Source organism: Mustelus asterias, chromosome 11 (assembly GCF_964213995.1).
Source record: "Mustelus asterias chromosome 11, sMusAst1.hap1.1, whole genome shotgun sequence".
Taxonomy (NCBI): domain Eukaryota; kingdom Metazoa; phylum Chordata; class Chondrichthyes; order Carcharhiniformes; family Triakidae; genus Mustelus; species Mustelus asterias.
Window position 1 is genome coordinate 21,181,874 of NC_135811.1, and position 26,396 is coordinate 21,208,269.

The 26,396-nt window shown below is 40.1% G+C and overlaps 1 protein-coding gene across 1 annotated transcript in view; it reads left to right on the forward strand.

Moving 5' to 3' along the window:
• Positions 1 to 26,396, forward strand: part of atp6v1ba (ATPase, H+ transporting, lysosomal, V1 subunit B, member a) — a 78,645-nt gene that overhangs the window by 21,544 nt on the left and 30,705 nt on the right. The window contains exons 2-6 of the mRNA XM_078223250.1: positions 14,254 to 14,309; positions 15,065 to 15,163; positions 18,503 to 18,596; positions 21,679 to 21,756; positions 25,752 to 25,891. Of these exons, the coding sequence (XP_078079376.1) occupies positions 14,254 to 14,309; positions 15,065 to 15,163; positions 18,503 to 18,596; positions 21,679 to 21,756; positions 25,752 to 25,891 (467 nt within the window). The remainder of the gene's footprint in view (positions 1 to 14,253; positions 14,310 to 15,064; positions 15,164 to 18,502; positions 18,597 to 21,678; positions 21,757 to 25,751; positions 25,892 to 26,396) is intronic.

The following is a 26,396-nucleotide window of genomic DNA, read 5'->3' on the forward strand; positions in this document are numbered from 1 at the left end:
GAAAAGCAATGCAGTCATCTGTAAGCTGAAGAGGTACTTTGCCACACATGGCATCCCCAGAGGATAATGACGGACAATGCTTGGCAGTTTGTCTCGGAATTCAAAAACTTTGCGCAAACCATGGGACTCTGAGCACATCACAAGTTGCCCCGTCTATCCACAATCTAATGGTCTATCGGAATGGGCGGTACACTCAGCAAAGCATCTCCTTGAGAAATGTATCCAAGATAACAGACTTAAATGCTGCACTACTTAATCTGCAAAACATGTCAAGGCAGGGCCTGCCCTTATCAGCACAGAGAATGTTCTCCAGGCATACCAGAACCATGATCCCTGTTATCAAGACCCTTCTGCAACCAAAAATGAAGACAAATATGGGTGCGAAGAGATAAAAGATACTAAAGCTGTAATGTCTGCAGACTCTGTATTCTAGAACCAGTCCAGTCAGATCCAAACCACAATTAATTGGCAGTGGTACGCTGCCATGCCCCCAAAAAAACACAGGTAATTGCCTTGCACGGTGCTCTCTACATCACAAACTGATGTCATCTGTTGCAGGTTCCCAATCCAGCACCACCAGCCACCGCAGAGGCCAATGCACTGAGTCTGCATTCTGCCTTCTGCACCAGTAGAAACTGAGGCCCCTCCCAAGGTCAATGCAATGAGCCCTGCAGCCACTGGACACACCTCAAGAAAGCTTGATGCATCCACCTTGAGGACAACAGCCTGAAGGCATCCCAGGCACAACCAAATGGCACAATCACACACTCGGGGCACTTGAGCAGGTCAAATTCCAAGTTCAAGGACTATGTAGTGACCTAGACTACATGTGGGCTGTTTTTTGCAAGAAGTGGGTGGGAGGGGGGCAGGGAAGAGACGTGATGGGTTGTGCTGCAGGTTTGGCAGTCCAAGTCAGCGTTCTGCATATTGTAAATAGTTTATGTTCTATTGCCTAAGTTTGTGCACTGTACATTGGAAATAGTTTATAACCTGTCAGTGCTGTCCTACATTGTTTTATGCCTGTAGTGTAATTTGTCCCAATGGGGAAGATGTAGACCAGGTGGTCACGTGTACATCGGGATGACATTGACGCAGGAAGTGACATGCCAGTAGCGCAGGAGTTCTCTCCCAGCATGGACAGACACACAGCATGTAGGATCTGCTAAGATTGTTGAATAAACCTTTCTACTTGTTAGTTAGTCCCTTATCAGTCTATACAACCTCTACAGTGTTCTAAAATCTGTTGCTTTGAGTGATAATTGACTGTGTACAGTACTAGCTCATGTTTTGGTGCTCTTGCCTTGTTGCATTGTTCTAATGCCCTTATGTAAATAGATTATATCACGGATGTAGTTCTTGAATGGCATAAACTGATATTACAGCTATAACTAGTATTGTGACAAATGTTTCTTTGTTACAGCGTTCAAGTAATTGTTCCCAGTGCAGAGTGTTAATGTAGTAATTAACTGAGCCATACGGACAGGGAGCACCCTTCAACTATGCTGCTCACTGGAGAAACCACAAGGATGGTGTCCCATGACTCCTGCGCAGTTGTAGACACACACACAACATTCGGCTCATTGGAATTTCTCTTCCCCCACTCCTCTGCACCATCCACCAAAATAGCTTGGCTCAATTTGCATGCACATAATAGCTAACTGGGTGAAATACTGGATTGCATCCATGTATCCTATGAAGATCAGTAAGAAGTTTTAACAACACCAGGTTAAAATCCAACAGGTTTATTTGGTAGCAAAAGCCACAAGCTTTCGGAGCCTTAAGCTCCTTCAGGTGAGTGGGAATTCTGTTCACAAACAGGGCACATAAAGACACAAACTCAATTTACAGAATAATGGTTGGAATGCGAATACTTACAGCTAATCAAGTCTTAAAGGTACAAACAATGTGAGTGGAGAGAGCATTAAGACAGGTTAAAGAGATGTGTATTGTCTCCAGACAGGACAGCCAGGACTCCTATGAAGAAGACAGCATTTTAAAGAGGAAGAGAGGAAAGTCAATTATGAAGGGGTGGGGGGAGGAAGGAACAGGAGATTTCTACTGAAAGTTGAGAATCATACGCGTATGAGAGTCATAATCCTAATAAAATCGGCAATCTTCAAGGACATTCTGCAACAAAGAGACTTGTACTACAACACATGCAGACATATTGAAAAGGCATAAAATCAAATTTGCCCTCAGAATGTCAGGCTCTTTAATACTGGGAGGGGAATATAACATGTCTATTCATGCTTCTGTGAAATTAAGCAAGTTCTGTTGCTTTTAATGTAACCTTTTTTTTATTCATTTGAAAAGTGGTAATTATGGAAGTCCTATGATCTTTTGCACATATTGTCGATAGAATAAATAGACTGGGTGATTGTCATGTTTTCCTCTATTGTAATCTGGTATGTTCTCATTATGTCAGTTCTACTTTGCACGTGATTTCACCGGAATGCGTGGATTTCACTAAAGTCATATAGCGTAATTGAGCAGATGGTTGGCTTTACTTAATGCAGAATTTAGGTGTCTGTATTGTAGCATACATGAAAAGCCTTCAGTTGGATCGAGCTGTTCTTTGCTGCATCTCTTACAGTGCAATCAATGTGGAAATGGAAAATAAATCAGCTATCTGAATATAAGTTATTCCATTATTACTTGATCCATGTTATTATACGTCTTTGTTTCCCTTATTTTCTTCATGTAGCATGTGATTTGATACCTGCAATAAGGAACATAAGTGCTTTGGTGCATTCCCTGTGACAGAATTGCAATGCAAGAGGAAAATCTTTTTATTATAATAGCAAAATACTGTAGATGCTGGAAATCTGAAATAAAAACAAAGTGCAGTAAAAGTTCCAGTCCGCCAGCATCTGTGGAGAGAGAAACCGAATTCAGTTCTGAAGAAAAATCTTTTTATGTACAAACATTTTAATAACTTCTGAAGTGCAACTCCCTTTATATATAAAAGAAGTAACAAACCAGGCCAAGAAGTGTAAAAATAAAAGTGATCTGAAGGGGATAGGGCCTGGGGTAAGATGTTCTGATCCCAGGAATGGTAGGCCTGACATACGATGAACGTCTGAGGATCGTGGGATTATATTCATTGGAGTTTAGGAGGTTGAGGGGAGATCTGATAGAAACTTACAAGATAATGAACGGCTTAGATAGGATGGACGTAGGGAAGTTGTTTCCATTAACAGGGGAGACTAGGACGCGGGGGCACAGCCTTAGAATAAAAGGGAGTCACTTTAGAACAGAGATGAGGAGAAATTTCTTCAGCCAGAGAGTGGTGGGTCTGTGGAATTCATTGCCACAGAGGGCTGTGGAGGCCGAGACGTTGAGCGTCTTCAAGACAGAAATTGATAAATTCTTGATTTCTCGAGGAATTAAGGGCTATGGGGAGAGAGCGGGTAAATGGAGTTGAAATCAACCATGATTGAATGGTGGAGTGGACTCGATGGGCCGAATGGCCTTACTTCCGCTCCTATGTCTTATGGTCTTATGGTCTTATGGTTCTGTCTGAGAGTTGGTACAGACTCGATGGGCTGAATGGCGGCCTCCTGCACTTTAGGATTCTATGATTGCAAATCTTGCAATGTTTCTTTATTTTGTTTCATGCTTACATAACTTGCATTTATTATATATAAAACACCTTTAATGTAGAAAAATATCCCATGCTAGTTTTTAGGAAGTGTATCAGGCATGAGTATTAGAAAATACGATTGACAAAAATAATTTAATAGTTCAGTTTATTTAAGAGAAGTGGTAATGTAATGTGTTCCCAAGAAGCAACTTTCCCAATAAGATCTGCATTTCTGTAATTTCCTATTGTGGCAAGTGTTCACATCAGGACAGATTCCTGGCCACAGTTTTGTTAAGAACTAATGACATTCAGACTAAAAGCAGAGCAGTTGTTTGTGACAGAGATTCATAATTTTGAGAATTTATCGAGGTAAGTTTCCCCAAATTAAGGCAGTTAATGGCTTGATAATTCTAATTAATTATAGCTAGGCTGCAGTTTCTAAATAGCCTTTCAAACTGATGCTAAACTGGGCCAAAAAACTGGCAAATTAGCATCATGCTACTAAATCAACAAATGCAGAAATCTGAGACCCTAGTTTGAAAACCTATGGCTTAAGGCTGATATCCTGGCCTCTACTGAAGCTTGTAAGCATCTCCAGTTTTAGTTACAGTTTGGCTGTTACACTGTTGGTTAAATTACTGTTGTGTGTTTCAGCTGTAAAATGCTTCAGTCAGGCTGCGGCACTGTGTACAGTTCTGGATGCTGCATCTCAGGAAGGATATATTGACACTGGAAGTGATGTAATGCAAATTCAACAGAATGCTGGGAGTTAAAGAGTAAATCGAGGACTGGTTTTATGAACTTGACTGCTTTTCTTTAAAGTGTAGAAGATTGAGAGGTGAGCTAATAAAAGGCTTAACTAGGACCAATACAGATAGGAAATATACAGTAAATAGCAGTACCCTTAAGAGTATTGATAGGCAAAGGGATCTGGGTGTACAGGAACACAGGTCACTGAAAGTGGCAATGCAGGTGGAGAAGGTAGTCAAGAAGGCATACGGCATGCTTGCCTGCATTGGCTGGGGCATTGAGTTTAAAAATTGGCAAGTCATGTTGCAGCTTTATAGAACCTTAGTTAGGCCGCACTTGGAATATAGTGTTCAATTCTGGTCGCCAGACTACCAGAAGGATGTGGAGACTTTGGACAGGGTACAGAAAAGATTTACCAGGATGTTGCCTGGTATGGAGGGCATCAGCTACGAGGAGAGGTTGGAGAAACTTGGTTTGTTTTCACTGGAACGGCGGAGGTTGAGGGGCGACCTGATAGAAATCTACAAGATTATGAGAGGCGTGGATAGTCAGAAGCTTTTTCCCAGGGAGGAAGAGTCAATTACTAGGGGGCACAGGTTTAAGGTGCGAGGGGCAAGGTTTAAAGGAGATATACGAGGCAGATTTTTTACACAGAGAGTAGTGGGTGCCTGGAACCCGTTGCCGGGGGAGGTAGTGGAAGCGGATACGGTCATGACTTTTAAGGGGCGTCTTGACAAATACATGAATAGGATGTGAATAGAGGGATATGGTCCCCGGAAGGGTAGGGAGTTTTAGTTCAGTCGGTGCAGGCTTGGAAGACCGAAGGGCCTGCTCCTGTGTTGTAATTTTCTTTGTTCTTTGTTTTTGTTCAATAAGGACAATCTATTTCCTGTGCAGGGAAAACCAAAACAACAGGTATAATCTTAAAATTTAAACCAGACCATTCAAGCATGAAATCAGGAAGTAGTTCATACAAAAGTTAGTGGAAATCTTGAACTCTCTTTCCAAATGCTTCCTCTTCCTCTTCTCCGCCCAGTAAACAGCTGTGTTTGCTGGGTCATTTTAAGCTTTCAGACTGAAATGGATAGATTTTTATTAGATATAGATATAAAGGAATATGGATCAAAATCAATAAATGTGGGCTGTGTAAAGTTCAGCCATGACATAATTGAATGGCAGAACAGGCTTGAGGGGCTCAATAGCTTATATATAGCTGCCTGTATATTAATGCCCAAGAAATAACTTGGATTTATATGGAATATAAAGCAAAAGAAAAATTATTCAAAGCTAACACTGCACTGAAACGGGATCTAATTAATCCTCTGGCAGCTTCTTGACTTTTGTTTTGAAATCATTCAGAGATGGTTGTGTGTGTGGAGGGGGGAGGGGGGGGGGGGTAGTGAAATGGTTAAGCTGCTTTGTCTTTGTTTCCATGGTTGATTTTGAAAGAGCACTAAACTAAAATGTTTGAATGGTACAAAAATGTATTCGGCTGTGAAATTTACTAACACTTGCATTAATTTCACTTGGTGATTTCATCTGTGTATTAAAGGTTCCATGGCAAGCATCCTCGCCTCAAGGGACTGCTAGATAGAGAGTGAGAGAGATATCTTGCAACTAAATTGATGCATTTTTAAATAAAGGCATAGCCACTGTTTGTTTTTTCAGTTTTATTAAATTCATGAGCACTGCAGATGAAGGAGTGATATTTTGACGTTGTGTCCTCGTAAATATTCTGTGAAGTAAATTAATTCACAGAATATTCCAATAGGTATGGAAATCAACATTAATCATAGCGTATGAGCTTTGCAACCTATTCAGTTTTTGTTTTCATTCATCATAAATTGACAGTTTAAAATAGCTTTGCAGCAACCCATTTATACTTCCGCAATGGTGCTCTCTCAAACATTTTGAAAATGTAGAAACTGTTTCTCCTCTTCCAGAGATGTAAAAGTGAACTACATATGATCAATCACTATAGTGGATTAGGACACCGCTATTAGTTGGCCAACAGGTAATGGCTAGTATTTAACGAAGAAGTATTACATGGTCTACAACAAATGTACATTCCAAGAAGGCACAAAAACCAAAAGGAAAGGTGAATCAACTGTGGCTAATAAAATAGGTTAAAGATTGCATTAGATCAAAGGGAGGCACTTATAACGTTGCCGGAGAAAGTAAGCCTGAGGATTTGGAGCAATTTGGAATCCAGCAAAGGAAAACCCAAGAAACTGATAAAGGGAGAAGTTGTTGGGGAACTTAGGGAAATAAATAGTGATGTCTTGAGGAGTGTACATATTATAGAGGAGGTGGTGCTTGAAGCGCATCAAGGTAAATAAATCCCCGGGATCTGATGAAGTGTATCCCAGGACATTGTGGGAGGCTAGGGAGGAAATTGCGGGTCCCCTAGCAGAGATATTTGAATCATCAACAGCCACAGGTGAGGTGCCTGAAGATTGGAGGGTTAGCAAATGTTGTGCCTTTAACAAGAGCTACAGGGAAAAGCCTGGGAGCGACAGGCTGGTGAGCCTAATATTTGTAGTGGGTAAGCTGTTAGATATTTTGAGACAGGATCTACAAGCATTTAGAGAGGCAAGGACTGATTAGGGATAGTCAGCATGGCTTTGTGAGTGGAAAATCATGTCTCATGAATTTGATTGAGTTATTTGAAGGGATAACCAAGAAAGTAGATGAGGGCAGTGCAGTTGATGTGTCTACATGGACTTTAGCAAAGCCTTTGACAAGATATTGCGTGGTGAGTTGTTGCATAAGGTTAAATCTCATGGGGTCTAGGGTGAGGTAGCCAATGGGATACAAAATTGGCTTGATGACAGAAGACAGAGGGTGGTTGTAGAGGGTTGTTTTTCAACTGGATGACTGTGACTGGTGGTGTGCCTCAGGGATCGGTGCTGGGTCCACTGTTATTTGTCATTTATATCAGTGATTTGGATGAGAATTTAGTAGGCATGGTTAGTAAGTTTGCAAATGACACTAAGATTGGTGGCATAGTGGACAATGAAGAAGGTTATCTAAGATTACACCAGGATCTTGATCAATTGGGCCAGTGGGCTCATGAATGGCAGATGGAGTTTAATTTAGATAAATGCGAGTGATGCATTTTGGCAGATCGAACCAGGGCAGGACTTGCTCAGTTAACGGTAGGGCATTGGGGAGAGTTATAGAACAGAGATCAGGGGTACAGGTTCATAGCTCCTTGAAAGTGGAGTCACAGGTGGACAGGGTGGTGAAGAAGGTATTCGGCATGCTTGGTTTCCTTGGTCAGAACATTGAATACAGGAGTTGGATGTCTTGTCGAAGTTGTACAAGACATTAGTAAGGCCACACTTGGAATACTGTGTACAGTTCTGGTCACCCTATTATAGAAAGGATATTAAACTAGAAAGAATGCAGGAAAGATTTACTAGGATGCTACCAAGGCTTGATAGTTTGAGTTATAAGGAGAGGCTGGATAGACTGGGACTTTTTTCCCTGGAGCGTAAGAGGCTGAGGGGTGATTTTATAGAGGTCTATAAGATAATGAGGGGCATTGATCAGCTAGATAGTCAACATCCTTTCCCAAAGGTAGGGGAGTCTAAAACTAGAGGGCATTTGTTTCTGGTGAGAGGGGAGGGATACAAAAGCATCCAGAGGGTCAATTGTTTCACTCAGAGGATGGTGAATGTCTGGAACGAGCTGCCCAGAGATGGTAGTAGAGGCCAGTACAATTTTGTCTTTTAAAAAGCGTTTAGACAGTTACATGGGTAAGATGGGTATAGAGGGATATGGGCCAAACGTGGGCAATTGGGACCAGCTTAGTCATGAAAAAGGGCACATGGACAAGTTGGTCCGAAGGGCCTGTTTCCATGCTGTAAACCTCAATGACTGTAAGAGAATATCAGTGCAAGCTAGCAAGATACATAAAGGCAGACTGTATAAGCTTTTTTAGGTATGTAAAAAGGAAAAGATTAATGAGGACAAATGTGTGTCCATTACAGGCAGAGACAGGAGAATTCATAATGGGGAATAGGGAAATGGTGGAGAAACTGAATAGTTACTTTGTGTCTGACTTCAGGGATGAAGATGCAGAAAATCTCCCAGAAATTCTAAGGAAACAAGGGACATGTGAAAATAATGTACTGAATAAAATTAGTATTAATAAAGAGGTGGCACTCAAAATTAATTGAATTGGAGGTTGATAAATGCACAGGGCTGGATGAGTTATATCCCAGAATGTTGATGGAGATGGCTATGGAGATAATGGATGCATTGATAGTTATCTTTCAAAATTCTATGAATCCTGGAAAGGTTCCTGCAAATTAGGAAGTAGAAAATGTGATTCCACTATTTAAAAAGAGAGTGATAGAGAAAGCTAAAAATTATAGACCTGTTAGCTAGATGTCAGTTAGAGTCTATTATAAAGGATGTGATTTGGCACTTGGACCTGAATATTTCGGCCATTCAGTGGGATCTTCTGGCCCTGCCAACAGTGAGCCTCTGGCAGCAGGGATAGTGGTGGGATCAGAAGATCCTGCTGCTGGCCAATGGTGAGCAGTTGCACAGCACGGAGAATGCCCCACCTTAGAAAATGACAATGGGCAGATTTATGGAGCATGGATTTATGAAAGGGAAATCATGTTTGACAAGCCTGTTGCAGTTTTTGAGGAAGTTACTTGTAGCATAGATAAAGGACAACCAGTGGATGTGGCATATTTGGATTTTTGGAAGGCTTTTGATAAGGTTCCACATAGGAGGTTAGTAAACAAAAGTTAATATACTAGTGTGGATTGAAAATTGGTTAACAGAATACAAAGTAGGAATAAATGAGTCATTATCAGGATCACAGGCTGTGACTTGTACCTACCACAAGGATTAGTGCTGGGCCACAGCTGTTCACAATATATAAATGATTTTGATGTGGGGACAAAATGAAATAGTCCCAAATTTGATGACAAAACCAGCTGAGAACATAAATTGAGGAGGTTGAAAGGGTTTGAAGGGGACTTGGGCAGGTTAAGTCAGTGGGCAAGGACATAGCGGATGAAATATAATGTGAGTAAGTGTGAAGTTACCCACTTAGATAAAAATACAGAAGGGCAGAGTAATTCTTAAATAGAGGTTGGGAAGTGTTGGTGTCTAAAGGGACCTTGGTGTCCTTGTTCATGAGTCACTAAAAGCTAGCATGCAGTCACAGCAAGCAATTAGGAAGGCTAATGGTATGTTGCCCTTTATCACTGGGGAATTTGAGTACAGGAATAACAATGTCTTGCTGCAATTGTTTAGAGCCTTGGTGAGACCTGAACTGATATGTACAATTTGGTCATCTTGTCCATGGAGGAATGTATTTGCTATAGAGGGAGTGCGACAGAGATCCACCAGACTAATCCCTAGGATGGGAGCCTTGTTATATGAGGAAAGATTGAGCAAACTGGGCCAGTACTCTTGAATTTCATAGAATAAAAGGTGACCTCATTGAAACTTACAAACTTCGTAGAGGGTGTGACAGGGTAGATAGGGATAGTTTTTTCCCCCTGGCTGGTGAGTCTAGATGTGGAGATGCCGGCGTTGAACTGGGGTAAACACAGTAAGAGTTTTAACAACACCAGGTTAAAGTCCAACAGGTTTATTTGGTAGCAAATGCCATTAGCTTTCGGAGCGCTGCTCCTTCGTCAGATGGAGTGGATGTCTGAGAGCAGATATCCACTCCATCTGACGAAGGAGCAGCGCTCCGAAAGCTAATGGCATTTGCCAGCAAATAAACCTGTTGGACTTTAACCTGGTGTTGTTAAAATTCTTACTGGTGAGTCTAGAACCAGGGAACACAGTCTCCAAATAAGGGGCAGGCTATTTAAGCCTGAGATAAGGAAGAATTTCTTCATTCGGAGGGTGGCGAATCTTTGGAAATCACTACTCCAGAGGGCTGTGGAAGTTTAATCAATGAGCATGTTCCTGACAGAAATTGATAGATTTCTGGATACTAATTACATCAAAAGGATATAGAGATAGTGGGGGAAAATGGCATAGAGGTAGATGATCAGCCATGATCTGCTTGAAAGGCGCAGGAGGCCCGATAGACTGAATGGCATACTCCTGCTCTCATATTCCTAACAGGCATAATAATGTGCCCCCTTTTTCAATGTACTGATGTCAGAGAATTGAGTAGAAATTTCACCATGTATGCATTTAACAGCTGCCTTTGAATTGGTTTGCAGATTGTAATCTAGAAGAATCAGTTTGATTTTCATTTCCAATTTTGTAGGGAAACAATATTTCCCAAGTTAAATTTGGAAAAAGTGTACCCCCAGCTGCTAATGCGTCATCATGTTCCAGATCTGTTGAAGAAAATATCTACATAAAACTGCTTTTCCTAAAATTCCTCCTCAATAAGCATACCAAAGACTGGAGCTGTTTATATAAGTAGACCAAAATTAATTACTTGGGCAAATTAAGTTTTATTATCTTTAATTATCACAATGCATGTCAACTTTGTTACTCCCACTTCACCAAATGTGTCCTCAAGACAGAATACCACCACTTCATAGGTCATCTTAAAACATGAATGTTGTCACTGGAAGTTACTAATGAGCAAAAGATCTTTCAAGTGCTTGGGTCACTGTCAGTGCGGAGTCTGCACGTTCTCCCCGTGTCTGTGTGGGTTTCCTCCGGGTGCTCTGGTTTCCTCCCACAGTCCGAAAGACATGCTGAGTAGGTGCATTGACCATGCTAAATTCTCCCTCGATGTACCTGAACAGGCGCCAGAGTGTGGTGACTAGGGAACTTTCACAGTAACTTCACTGCAGCATTAATGTAAGCCTACTTGTGACACTAATAAATAAAAAATAATAAGTATAAGAGCATCATTTTAGAAATTGAGTTGTATTGAAAAATCACTTCCTGTTACAAGGACAAATCCATATACAATAACTTGAATCTTTTTACGTGTGTAATATCTAAATGGCCGTATAGAACCAAACCCGTGACCTGAGCACAAGCAATGTTTAAACTGCTAGCTTTGACCTACTGACCCTCTATTCTTGCTCTGCTTTTAACTATGAATCTATTTCTGAAAATAGATTTATGGTTAATGCTGTTGGTTTTAAAAATCCTCTCATAAGATTTTTAACTCTTTTTGTACATGGAAACTGTTCTTGTATTTCACATTGCTAGTTTAATGTAAATATCACAATCAGATAACATCTTAATGAACCACAACTTCAATAGAATGATGTTACCAGTTGAGTATTTAAGTTTATTTAACATCTTGGTACGGCATTGTGAAATATAACTCTGAAGTGTTACAAATCCATAAACTCATTTAAATTGGTGTCCTGCCTAGTTAACTAGCTGCCAAATGAATGGAAGCCTTAAAACCCTAAAAATACCAAATTTAGTGCCATAATGCAGGGTTAGAATAATAATAATGGCTAATGAGCCTCTTTCGTAGTAAGATTGGGGTGGAAAGAGGGAAGGACAGTATGTTTGGGTGTGGGGGCGGTGCTGGTATTTTTTTTAACATGCTATTGGGGGATAATGGAAAAAGCAAAGCAGATCTGACACAAGAACCTTTTCAATAAACTGTATATAAGGATATTCTTGACTTAGCAAGATTAGCATGATTGAGACTATGATGTATATAAACTGAACTGACCTAGTATTGCAATTTAGTTTTGATTTGGGTAATATGTAAAATGTTCTGTAATTTGGCCATATTATTTTGAAAGTTTTAAAGTTTTGGCACTCTTATTAGGTTACATCTCGGAAGAGAGCATACTTCACTGTTACCACAACTTGCAAGATTTATTCAGTTTTAGAATGATGCTGTACCCTCCAGCCTTTTAAATCAAATGTGTTGGAATGCACACTGCTTTCTTTCACTCCTACTTGAATGGGTTCTTAGTATTTCACACCAAGGTGTCCTTCAGGGTGCTGGGTCAGGCTACCAAAACAGCTTCTATGAAGGGATTAGAACCAATTAACATCTTTGTACACAAAAGCTGCTGGCAGCTGAACAGGCGGCCTTGTGACCTGCTCAGGAGCTGCATGTTAAACAGGGGGCTGTGTACTTGAGCTCAAGTGGGGAAGGGGTGGAGAGAGTTTTTATTTATAATTGAAATGGTGCTTCCTGATGGATGGGATGGGGGGGTGGGGGGATACTACTGAATTAAATTGTGCAAGGAGTCTAAACTCCATCTAATTTCAAAACAATGTAAAATGCTTTCTTTATATTAAACATGGCATTAGAGTGAACACTTGTATCACCTAATCCAATTTCATACTCCACGTGGAAAATTATATATGTTTTCATTATATTAAATACATTTCAAATTATATATTTAAAAAATTAATATCTGCCTTGACAGCAAAATATTGAATTTGCGGTATTGAGTTTCTTTTTAAACTTTGTCTGAATTAAATGTTTTGTTCTTCAGCCAGTTGGCTATCACTTATTGTACTAATAATGAAACCCATGTCAAAAACATATATTTAGCACTATAAATTGTGTAGTTAAATATATCAAATGCACCATTCAATGACCTGAAATTAAGTTTATTGCTATAAATGGTACCTCTTCCCTATTTGCTGCAATACCTGGTTAACTTATTTCCCCATTAGTCATTGTTCAGGTTTAATTGTGCGTTGTTGAGTGGTCACACTGAAGATCTCTGCACTGGCAAATTGGTACTTTAAAAAAAAATGTCCAAGGCAGACTGGGAAGAACGTTATAAAGATGAAAGATCCACTCAAGATGATTAACCTGAAGCTTTTTGAAAAATTAATAGAATTAAATGTTCTGTGTTTAGGACTATTTACAGTAGATTTAGCAATATTACTTTCTCAGTAAGTAACTGAATGGATTGTCCGGTTCAGGAGTATTCCTTAGTTTGAGTGTTATGCAACTTTTAAAAGGAAACTAGAAATACTTTAGTTGATTGCAACACTGTTATATGGTTTTCATGCTCGAGCAGTTTGCCTTGCTTCTCCCGATGTTTGCTTATTAGTGAATGAAATGCAGGTGTGTGGGAAACAGCAAGCGAACATTGACAGGTTTATTCTGTTGGCTGCAGCCTAATTAGTTGCATAGTGGATGCACCCCGCTAAGCTTTAGTGCACTGCAGTAGAGCTGGTCTGTTCTAATTTCCTTGCAGCTTTGATATCGGTGAAGAGATTGACGGATTACACAAAAAGCAAAGCGTGATAGAGGCCTATCGAAACAATGCACTCCTTACTTCAGCCACCACAGATGTGAGAGAAGGCTGATCAGAAACAAATGTCAACCATAGTCAAATTGTCTCCTGTGTCTGCATGGTTAATATTTTCCCATGTAAAGGGGAAAAAAAGCAAGGTAATAGCTTGTGTCTCTCCCTGTAGTGCTGCTTCACCTGAGAGAACTAGCCAGAGTTGCAGTTCAATATTAATAAAGCAGTTTTGCATTTTGATAAAGTATCAAAATCATGCTGCAAAAGTTCCTTTTCCTGCAATTCTATGAGACTCAGTTGACCACCCATACAACAGTAATGCCATTGTGCCTACTCCATCAAATGGTGAATTATGCTATTGCTGTAGGGCTTGACCAGCAATTGAAATATTCTATGGATCTTATTTTTCATTAAACTCCATTAAAAATGGTCTCTGTAACCATGCTGATGCAGAAAGGAAATCCTTTAGTAAACAGACAACAACAGATTTCAAAGAAACTGGATATATTGGCAAGTGTTATGTTGTGCTTTTGCCCTGCAATAGCAGACAGTGAAAATGTAAAAATTGAATCCATATGTTTATACCAACTGTATTTAGTTTTACTTGCAGGCTTAACATTACAAAAGCATTAGATTGGTAATCTGTTTGTTTATTGTATTTTGCATTGAGTTTGATGACATATCTGAATTGAGCTCTCATTCTCTTGTGAATTTTATTTCTAATAGCATACAAGACTGTGTCTGGCGTTAATGGACCACTGGTGATTTTGGACCAAGTAAAGGTATTTATCACAGTAAAAACTTAATGTGGGTAATTCTGAATGTCAGTCATAAGTTTGAACCCTAACAAAATAATAACTAAAATGTTTTGCCAAGAAAGGTTGTGCTGATATCAGGATTTCAATAGAGTGCTTATAAAACAACTCCTAATTAGCACCACTGTCTATTCAATTGGTCTTACTACAGCTGAATCTAAATTTAGATACTTAAGTAAAATGTCCTTTATCATCTGAAGTTATTTGGTTGCCGAGCAATAAAAATGCAAATAACTAATGACCATGTTTGAATCAGCATGCGTTCAAGTGTTGTATTTAGAGCAGGAAATATGTGGGAATGAGGTGAAATAGGACTGACAAGAACTAGTAATGAGTGTTGACATTTGCAAAAATCAGCAGCAGCATCGTATAAACTTCAACTTTTTTTCAATTCATGGGATGTGGATATTGCTGGAAAGACTAATGCCCAACCCTAATTGCCCTTGATGGTGGTAAGCCACATCTTGAATGTTATTGTCCATGTGGTGTAGGTACAACTGCGCAGTCCTCCAAAGCATATCAATTCTATGCAAAATTCTCTCTTGATATAAATATTAAGTTATTACTATTGTTCAGCTAGTGTACAATTTGTGCTTTTGGTAAATTCTTCCAACATTCGAATATTAAAATTGAATTAAAGTGGTGTTTGGAATTTTGTAATTTATCTGGATTTATATGAATTCTCAGCTAAAACTCAAGTGTTTATTTTTCTTTGCTGTTAGTTTCCAAGGTATGCAGAGATTGTACATTTGACCCTTCCTGATGGATCCATCCGAAGTGGACAAGTTCTGGAAGTTAGTGGCAGTAAGGCTGTAGTACAGGTAGGAGTTTGAATAGTATAACATTGGAATGAATGTTTAGTAAATTTATTGATTAAATCATCTAATTATCTCTGTACTTTGAAGAACTCGTTTGGACGTTTTCCTGAAATGTTTCAAGTGTCTCCTTGGTTTTGAAGTCTCATTCCAACCCATCACAGTTGATAGAATCATAGAATCCCTGCAGTCCAGAAGGTGGCCATTCGACTCATTGAGTCTACGCCGACAAGAATCTCACCTAGGCCCTAGACTCATAACCCCATGTACTTGCCCTGCTAATCCTCCTGACACTAAGGGACAATATAGGGAGTGGGTAGTGAGAAAAGTTGCTCTGTTGTGTTTACTTCAGTTTTTCACAGTACATTATCTATATTTAACATATTAACTTTTTAACTTAAAACACAGTCCTTATTTCAAACCATCTTCATTGCTCAAAATCTTTTAACTTTTTAAATGTTTAACGTTGTTTTCATGTCTTGGAAAATGCATTGTTATATTTTGTTCTTTAAATTATTTTCATCCAGCCTTTTCCCAAGGCAGAGATTAATGCTGGCATGTGATCCCAGAGATCTGGCACCTTAAATGGGCAATGTATTACGAGTCTGAATAATCAATGCAAGTTAGCTGTTCAAGTGCAGTTAGAAGCCATAGAGCCAAAGGCAATACTTTGCTTGAATGCACAATGTTCTGTATTCCAATTGGTGTTCGGACCAATTTTTATCTCTAATCTTGGTTCCTGAGGTACAGTGTTATCATCACTCCTCTTGTTGAGACCAGTTAGCTGCTCAAAGATGAAGGATTAAATCTTAAATCCTCTTTGTATGGTTTAATTTTGCAGTATATTCATTAAGTGACTGGGAACCACATCAATGTAATCTGGCGTCTGTATCCATTCCTTGGACTTGTGCCGTGGATTTGCCTGCATACACTATCATTTTGCACTGTTGAAAGCTGCTACGCTATGTTGACCTGAAATTCAAACATCACAACTATATCTGTTTACAACACTACCTCATACCTCTGATACTGATGTCCAAAGATGTGCAGGTTAGGTTGATTGGCTATGCTAAATTGACCCTAATTTCAGGGGGATTAGCAGAGTAAATGAGGGTTACGGGAATAGGGCCTGGATGGGATTGTGGTCGGTACAGACTCGTTGGGCCAAATGGCCTCCTTCTGTACTGTAGGGATTCTATGATACTATCTCAACGGTTTGATTCCTCCACCAGCTACCCTCCAATTCCTTCCTGAAGCCAAAACAAACAAAAGGGTTAATAGTACAGAATGAGACCATTCAGTTCATTGTGCTTGGTCAATCCAAAACACATTTCATTGTCTTACTCTTTCCTCAAATAGTTACGCTGTATCTTGCTCCATTTTAAAATTGTATCCAAATTTCCTTTGAGATACAAAAATCTCTGCCACCACTATACTGAAGCTTCCAGATTCTGAACAACACTTAAAAAATTTCTTCAAACCAGTCTTACTCTCTCAATGCCAATTTAAAATTATTTCCCTTCATCATGGATTCTGACCAGAGCAGCAGGCCTTTCCTTTTCCACTCTTTCTCTGCTTCATTAGAAATAGTTATAATATCTCGAGTTTTGCTTTCTAATTATAGTTTTCTGATATTGACCAAGTCCTTTCTCTGATGGGGTATGAAAATTACACACTAAATGTAGCTGAGGAATTTGAGCAAACTCTCATGTTCATGCTCTCTCGCACACAAACCTCTTTCTGTGTCTCTCATGTTCGCGCACACACTCTTTCCCTCTCACACATGCACAAACACGTGTTCCTCTTTTTCTCTCTTGCACACACTCACTCTTCTCTGTCTCCCTCTCTCACACACATGTACTCATGTGCCTTTTTCTCTCATGCACTCAGTAAGCAGAATCTTGCGATAAAGTGTCAGTTTGTGAGAAAACCGGCATGTAACTTTCCAACTGCACAGCTGAGTTTTCTCTCCCGATTCTCTGACACTCTGCACGGCGAATCTGGGGATGTGGTTTCTGCTGTCATTCTAGTGGGCAGGGCCTGATGGAGCCAGCTACGTTGGTTCCACAGAGATCGAGGTGCAATTTTTAAAGGGTTCCCTGACCTGCATTAAAAGGATACCCCTCCCCACCCCGAACTGACACGGGAAACCAACCCCCGCCCCCCATGAGCATCGCAGCGACCTTCCTCACACAGGCATCGGGGTAACCTGTCCCACTCCTAAAAATCTGAGTGGGATCACGCCACCAACAACCGACATTCTCAGTCTCATGGGATTTGCCACTGGTGCCCCCATTTTCGCCTTGGTACGTGCCGGCTGAAAATCCACCTCCCTCCACTTTCTCTCCTCTTTCTCTCTCTCCTTTTTCTCATATGCACGCACTCACTCCTCTCCCTCACTCGCAGGCACTCACTCTCCTCTTTCTCATACACACTCACTTGTTCCTTTTTCCATTACACACACCCTCTCTTTTTCCTCGCACCCTCACTCTCCTCTTTCCCTCGCACACATACTCCTGCTTACACACACACTTTCCTCTTTCCCTCACATGCACTCACTCACTCTCTTCTTTCTCTCAAACACAGGCACTTACTCTCTTTACATCAAGCATGCATACTCATTCCTCCACACACACCCATGCCCACCAACCTCTTTCCCTTGCACACAAGTTACTCATGCGCACAAGTTACTCATGCACACGTACATTCACTCGCTTTCCTTTCCATGCACACAAACTGGGTCCCCTCTTTCCCTCACATGCACGCACTCAGTCCTCTCTTTCCCTCCCATGCGTGTACTCATTCACTCTCCCATTTCCCTGTCGTATGCACACGCATTCTCCCCTTTCCCTTGTGCGCACTCACATACACTCTTCTTTCCCTCTCATGCGCGCACAAACTTGCACTTCTCCTCTTCCTCTCTCTCAATTACTCATTCTCCTTTTTCTCTCTCACACGCAGTTGCTCTCCTCTTCTCTCATGCACTCTCACTTCCCTTTTCCATGTGCATACGCACACTGTTTATATCACACATGCATGCACACTTGCTCCTGTCTTTCCTCACATGCATACACACTCACTCTTCCCTTTCCCACATGCTCGCACTCAGTCTCTCACTCAGTCCATCTGTCTTTGGGTATGAGGCCTAGAGAGGCATGGTGGGCTGAGCTCTGGCCCGTGGACTGCTTGTTGGCCAAACCTGTTCCATGTTCCAGGGAATAATAGCCTAGGTTATGCAATCTTTCCTCATGATCTGCACCTTGAGCCCTCGTAACATTTAGTGAAGAACTTGGGTGAATTTCATACATCTTAAGTGTACTTTAATGCCTTTTTCATTGTGCCCAGGTGTTTGAGGGGACATCAGGTATTGATGCAAAGAAAACAGCCTGTGAATTTACAGGTGACATACTTCGCACACCTGTGTCTGAGGATATGCTTGGTAAGTAAATTCTATTCTCTATTGGAAGCTGACTTGCAGGACACTTTCTTCGTATAACCATAGAATTAATAATTTATATTATAACATTATCATTAAATACCAAAGGCATTCCTATCATGCATTTAAAATGTTAATGCATTGTTATCTTTTAATAAGAATGAATTAATAAGAAATAAATAATAATAGAAAATAATAGGCTGTAGGTCAATTTTAGCTAATGGCACCCTGTTTCTCTCATTTAATTTTGTAGTGTATCTTAGTGTTGTCAAATATTTAAATTCCATTTTAGTAACAGTTTTCAAGGCAGCTTTTGAACTATGATTATACACAGTATTTTTAAAATCTATTTTTAAATTGCATAATTATTTGGAATTAGAATCTTTTGGATCTTCAAAATGATATAGTAATTTGAAAAAAATTGGATTTTATTTGTGGCTGAAACTAAATCATATTTGTTTAGTTTTTAAACCTGTTCCTTGCTCACTATTTTAAGAATTAGTGAGGAGAATCACACTTGAAGGGACTTCAAAGTGGGGAAGCTAATAATGTGAAGGGCTGTTTTCACCCTATTTAGTTCTATTTGAGTTTGACTAAAATACTGCTCAAGTGGATTCTACAAGTGTCTTTTTCAAAAAAGAAATGGGTCGGCGTCACAGTGAATGTTTTTGATTATGCATAGAAGGTGAAGATCATTAAAATGGATCAGTTTTTAATTTATGTTGTTGACTGTTCTTTTTCGTGGACTCTAGTTTTTGTTTAGTGCACTTTTCCACTGAATAAGGTGGTGACAAAGACACACATGTTAAGGAAAAAGAATCTTTCCTTTCGGAGAGTATAACAATGTAGAATTATCTGCTACAGTCTTTTGTTGCAACAAAATGCATTTTTTTTTGAAGCAAAAGATTTTTTAAATGAAAAACGCGAATATCAAGGGAATGGGATGAGTAAGAGAGTGGGATTGAATGAGGTGGCTCTTTTGGAGAAAAGCAGAAATAAAGACTGGATGGACTTAATGGTCCATTTCTATGGTGCTGCACTTTGATTCTGGTGCCCTCTTGACTAAGGTGAGGTGCCTGAAGATTGGAGAGTGGCAAATGTTGTGCCTTTGTTTAAAAAGTGCTGTAGAGAAAAGCCTGGGAACTACAGGCCAGTGAGCCTCACATCTGTGGTGGGTAAATTGTTGGAAGGTATTTTGAGAGACAGGACCTACAGGCATTTAGAGATGCAAGGACTGATTAGGGACATTCAGCATGGCTTTGTGAGTGGAAAATCATGTCTCACAAATTTAATTGAGTTTTTTGAAGGGGTAATCAAGAAGGTAGATGAGGGCAGTGCAGTTAATGTTGTCTACATGGACTTTAGCAAGGCCTTTGACAAGGTACCGCATGGTAGGTTGTTGCATAAAGTTAAATTTCACGGGATCCAAGCTGAGGTATCTAAATGGATACAAAATTGGCTTCTTGACAGAAGCCAGAGGGTGGTTGTAGAGAGTTGTTTTTCAAACTGGAGGACTGTGACCAGCGGTGTGCCTCAGGGATCAGTGCTGGGCCCACTGTTATTTGTCATTTATATTAATGATTTGGATGAGAATATAGGGGGCATGGTTAGTAAGTTTGCAGATGACACCAAGATTGGTGGCATAGTGGACAGTGAAGAAAGTTATCTCCGATTGCAACGGGATCTTGATCAATTGGGCCAGTGGGCTGACGAATGGCAGATGGAGTTTAATTTAGACAAATGTGAGGTGATGCATTTTGGTAGATTAAACCAGGGCAGGACTTACTCAGTTAATGGTAGGGAGCTGGGGAGAGCTACAGAACAAAGAGATCTAGGGGCACATGTTCATAGCTCCTTGAAAGTGGAGTCACAGGTAGACAGAGTGGTGAAGAGGGCATTCGGCATGCTTGGTTTAATCAGTCAGAACATTGAATACAGGAATTGGGACGTCTTGCTGAAGTTGTACAAGACATTGGTAAGACCACACTTGGAATACTGTGTGCAATTCTGGTCACCCTATTATAGAAAGGATATTATTAAACTAGAAAGAGTGCAGAAAAGATTTACTCGTATGCTACCGGGACTTGATGGATTGAGTTATAAGGCGAGGCTGAATAGACTGGGACTTCTTTCTCTGGAGTGCAGGAGGCTGAGGGGTGACCTTATAGAGGTCTAAAAATAATGAGGGGCATAGACAAGGTAGATAGTCAATATCTTTTCCCAAAGGTAGGGGAGTCTAAAACTAGAGGGCATAGGTTTAAGGGGAGAGATACAAACGTGTCCAGAGGGGCAATTTTTTCAGAGGGTGGTGAGTGTCTGGAACAAGTTGCCAGAGGTAGTGGTAGAGGCAGGTACAATTTTATCTTTTAAAAAGCATTTAGATAGTTACATGGGTATGATGGGTATAGAGGGATATGGGCCAAATGCTGGCAATTGGGATTAGCTTAGGGGTTTTAAAAAAAAAAGGGCGGCATGGACAAGTTGGGCCGAAGGGCCTGTTTCCATGCTGTAAACCTCTATGACTCTAACTACAAATCTATAACCCCAATTTTAAAGTAAAATCATAGACAATGGTGAAAACTTTGTTATTAGTCTATTTTTCAGTTTATGAAGTATAGGTTATAATGTCAATGAGCAACAAAGCTGCAAAGAGGCTGGAGAAGCACAGTTGCATTTGCTTTTTCAAGAGTTCCTGATTACCCTTTTTACAACAAAATATCCAGGTTGATATCTGAAAATTCAAAATGTTTGGATTAAAGTTACTGATTTGCTGTAAGGAGCCTTGGATACAAGAACAATTTGAAATCTGATATTGTTCATGTTTGAGAGTATCTTAAGAAACTGAATTCAATAACTTTTGAGTGCAGTATTTGCATGAAACCATTTTGCTTTCCACCAATAGTGCAGCTTTACTGTGAACATTGGCTGAATCTGAAATTAGGGCCCACCCTGACACCAATGTGGAAGGGAGTTGACATTCGATTTACACTTCATAAATCTGTAGTTTGAATTATTTTACTCAAATTATAACAGTTCCAAAATGTTAATTTTGCTATTGAGTAATAATAACACTGTTCCTTTACAGGTAGAGTGTTCAATGGATCGGGGAAGCCCATTGACAGAGGGCCAACAGTATTGGCTGAAGATTTTCTGGATATTATGGGTAAGTTGATGGTCATAAAACCTGAGATAAATATAATACTGAAAATTCACCTATTTAATATTCTCCGTTTTATGAAGAAAATGGGGTCACAGCTTGATGTGTATTAATGTGGCAATCTCTAATGTATATAAAGCCTCGGATTCTATGCATGCATGCTAATCTGGATTGGCAAAGGGCTGTAAATTGGAGATGGTGTGTTTCCTAGAAAAAAAGATGCATTGCAATAGAAAGTTATAATTGCTGCTTTATCAGCGTGAGTGGTATTTTCTGGTCCAAGGAAATTAAACTGCAAAGAAAATCAGACAATGTGCAGAATAAAAGTTATTTTTTATGCCTGTGTTCTAGAAATTTCAGTAATCTATAAATCTTTAAGGTTAATCTTAAGGAGTTTTTTAACTCTGATTTTTTAAATCTTGAAGTCAGGTCCCAGTCATACTATGGACTCTCAGTTCAAAGTTTCTTAATTCAAATATCTGATTCAATTCTTTAAGCACTAAAGTCTCATTTTGTTGCATTTTTCCATTACTTAATTCAAATTATTGGCTAATTCTATTTTTTTAGTGTAAATATGCATTACAAGTTGACAAGTTTGGGTTCATTTAGCTCTGTTGAAATATAAATGATGTAAGTGATGAATAACTGCTGACAGGACTTATGATCCACATATTTTTTGCAACCAAATAGAGTGGAGGTAGAAGTGCATCAATAGAGGAATTTACCTGTTCAAAGACAATGTTGTATCAGTTTATGAAGTGCATTTTAAGTGCAGCTTTTACAGTATTGAAAACAACAAAAATGTTTTCAAATTAGATTGTTTTGCTGGTAGTGACCAGGAATTGCCTGGTGTCATGGAGTATTGATGGTGTGGGGTGCAAAAACAAGTAACATAGAGGTACCATGCGAGGGTTGGAACAGAATACGGCAAACGCCCTTAATTGCAGAGATGTTTTTTTACAGGGTTAAGTTCTAGGCGGCAAGCCTCCAGAAGGGTGGATGGTGTTATGGAGTGACCACATGACCATTCTCTTAAAGGGGCCATGCCGCAATAGTGTAATTACCCCAAATATATGACAACCTGAACAGGCGTCAGAATGTGGCTACTAGAAGACTTTCACAGTAACTTAATTACAGTGTTAATGTAAGCCTACTTGTGACTAATAAATAAACTTACTTAACTTATTCCTTCCCCTTTACTTCAAGGCCACAATGACAAATTACTGAGATGGTTATACCTAGCATCAAAAATACTCCATACACAGGCTGTGCAACATGACTATATACAACACAATCAATAGGAAAAGTGATCTGGCGGACATGGATGCCTTGCTGGTAGTACATGTCATCCTGGAATTTGGCTGTGACCCTGGATGTAGTCCCAAGAACTTCTGTAGATATTCTTTCCCTTGGTATCATTCCCAATGGGGGAACTAGCAGTAGCAATAGGATCATTAGTTATTTTGGGCTCAGGTGATCGCCTTATCTGGAAAGACTGAAGATCAATGAAGCGTAGATACTTATTCACATCTTGCTTAACTTCGGAAACAGCTTTCTGGCTCTTCTGCCTTGCCTGAATGTCTCCCACTATATTTGCGATTACAACTGGACACAGTTTTGTCAAGATGCAATGTGTCTAGAGAACAACACCAGTGGTGTTCCGCAGGGCTCTGTACTGGGACCTCTGCTATTTGTGATATATATAAATGATTTGGAAGAAGGTGTAACTGGTGTAATCAGCAAGTTTGCGGATGACACGAAGATGGCTGGACTTGCGGATAGCGAAGAGCATTGTCGGGCAATACAGCAGGATATAAATAGGCTGGAAAATTGGGCGGAGAGGTGGCAGATGGAGTTTAATCCGGATAAATGCGAAGTGATGCATTTTGGAAGAAATAATGTAGGGAGGAGTTATACAATAAATGGCAGAGTCATCAGGAGTATAGAAACACAGAGGGACCTAGGTGTGCAAGTCCACAAATCCTTGAAGGTGGCAACACAGGTGGAGAAGGTGGTGAAGAAGGCATATGGTATGCTTGCCTTTATAGGACGGGGTATAGAGTATAAAAGCTGGAGTCTGATGATGCAGCTGTATAGAACGCTGGTTAGGCCACATTTGGAGTACTGCGTCCAGTTCTGGTCACGGCACTACCAGAAGGACGTGGAGGCGTTAGAGAGAGTGCAGAGAAGGTTTACCAGGATGTTGCCTGGTATGGAGGGTCTTAGCTATGAGGAGAGATTGGGTAGACTGGGGTTGTTCTCCTTGGAAAGACGGAGAATGAGGGGAGATCTAATAGAGGTGTACAAGATTATGAAGGGTATAGATAGGGTGAACAGTGGGAAGCTTTTTCCCAGGTCGGAGGTGACGATCACGAGGGGTCACGGGCTCAAGCTGAGAGGGGCGAAGTATAACTCAGATATCAGAGGGACGTTTTTACACAGAGGATGGTGGGGGCCTGGAATGCGCTGCCAAGCAGGGTGGTGGAGGCAGACACGCTGACATCGTTTAAGACTTAGCTGGATAGTCACATGAGCAGCCTGGGAATGGAGGGATACAAACGATTGGTCTAGTTGGACCAAGGAGCGGCACAGGCTTGGAGGGCCGAAGGGCCGGTTTCCTGTGCTGTACTGTTCTTTGTTCTTTGTTTGAGTGAGATCCTTTGGCTTGTTCTCTCCTGATATAGTGTAGTTGAGCATTCTGTATGCTTGGCTACTTCACAGCGACCAAACAGATGAAGCACTGAGCCTAATAATACCTCTTAGTCTCTTTATTTAAATTTCATTCTTGGCTAGTTTTACACTGTGCTCATTTATTCTTCCATTAAGGTGTTTAATAGAATTATCCATATTAAATTCCAACTGCCTATTCTCTGCCCACTTATATAATTTATTTAACTGCAAGTCCTTGGCTGTCTCACCAGACAATGCCTCAATTTGCATTCATTTTCCCAATGTAAAGTTCCAGCATTCTACTCTGATTTCTATCATCCCCATATCAAGGACTTGCTGTTTTCTTTCACGTTTTTATTTTTTTAATTCATATCTTCCAGTTTTAAGCTTATGCAACAGCTGTCTTTGTCAAACCTGTCGAAGACTTGGGTGGGATTGCACTTGCCATTCTTATCTGTCTAGTCGCAGCAGGAGAATCACTTGCAATGGCTCCTCTTCTGACTCCCTCACCATTACCTTTGCAGTCTCCCGAGGCTCTATTCCCACCCCCTTTCAATTTCTCATTACATGCTGTCCCTTGGTGACATCTGAAAATAGCAGTTTCTACATGACACCCAGCTCTACCTCACTACCACCTTCCTCAACTCTTCCACTATCTTTAAATTATCAGATTGTTGCATCTGGCAGAGGCAAAACAAGACCATTTACAACCTTGGTCTTGTATTTCCCCCCAGCAGAGCTTCCGACCACCTATCTGCACCATCACTAAGGGCACTTACTGATGCTGCGGCCTGTATCCTAATTTGCATTAGATTGGTTCACCTATTCCCCCATCCATGTGCTCACTGATCTACATTGACTCCAAGCACGGTGATGCTGCATTTTAAAAATCTTACTCTTGTTTTTCTATTTGTCATTGCCCTTAGCCCTCCGTATCCCTGCGACCCCTTCCAGCTTTACAAATCTCCAGACAATTGCACTCCTCCAATTCTGGCCTCTTGCAAATCATCTATTTTAATCGTTCCAAGTTTTTGGTAGCCAAGTCTTCGGCTGCATAGCTCACAAACACGTCAATCTCCACTCTAAAGTTTTCTGCGTCCTTCTGGAAAACGCTCTTTAAAAACCCATCTCTTTGACCAAGCTTTTGGTCATCTGTTCTAATACCTCTTGATGTAGCTGATTGTCAAATTCTGTACAACATTCTACAAAAATGTCTCATGTTGTTACTAAAGGTGCTCTGTAAATGAAAGTTGCTTCATGGTGGAATAATGTTACTCTTGATATGATTCCTAATTTTTGTAAAGATAGTTTATGGTTCAATTGCATTTTAGGTCAGCCTATAAATCCACAGTGTCGTATATACCCAGAAGAAATGATCCAAACTGGAATCTCTGCCATAGATGGTATGAACAGTATTGCTCGAGGACAGAAGATTCCTATATTTTCAGCAGCAGGTCTGCCACATAATGAGGTTTGTAAAAATCTGAAATCAATCATTTCTATTTTATAGATGGTAGGCTTCATTAGCAATAAATATTTTACAGAAATGAGGTTGCTTTTACTATTTGCTGATATTTAACTTTTTTTGCTCCATTATTTATGACTTTGTATGGGAAATGCCAATAACTTTAGTACAAATTAATATACTTTCAATAGTTGACAAGTTTGCTACCCAATGTGAAACAAAATCTCTGTCTGTAGTGGTAATGGATCGCAATCAGAATAGCAATTATGATGCTATAGTTGGCCTTGGAGCTTTGGTTTAGGAAGGAATCAAAGTTCAACCAGGGTTCCCACAGACCAAAGATATATTTAGACATCTACGGGACAAACTTAAGGTAAGCTTCAACGTTCCCTCTTCATTCCCATGGCTGAATCTTGCTAACAGTCTCCTCCGAGGCTGAGTGGTCACATGAACAGCTTTCTTGCAGGCATTTAGTGACTGTAGAAATATACCCAAAGTGAATTAATAACAG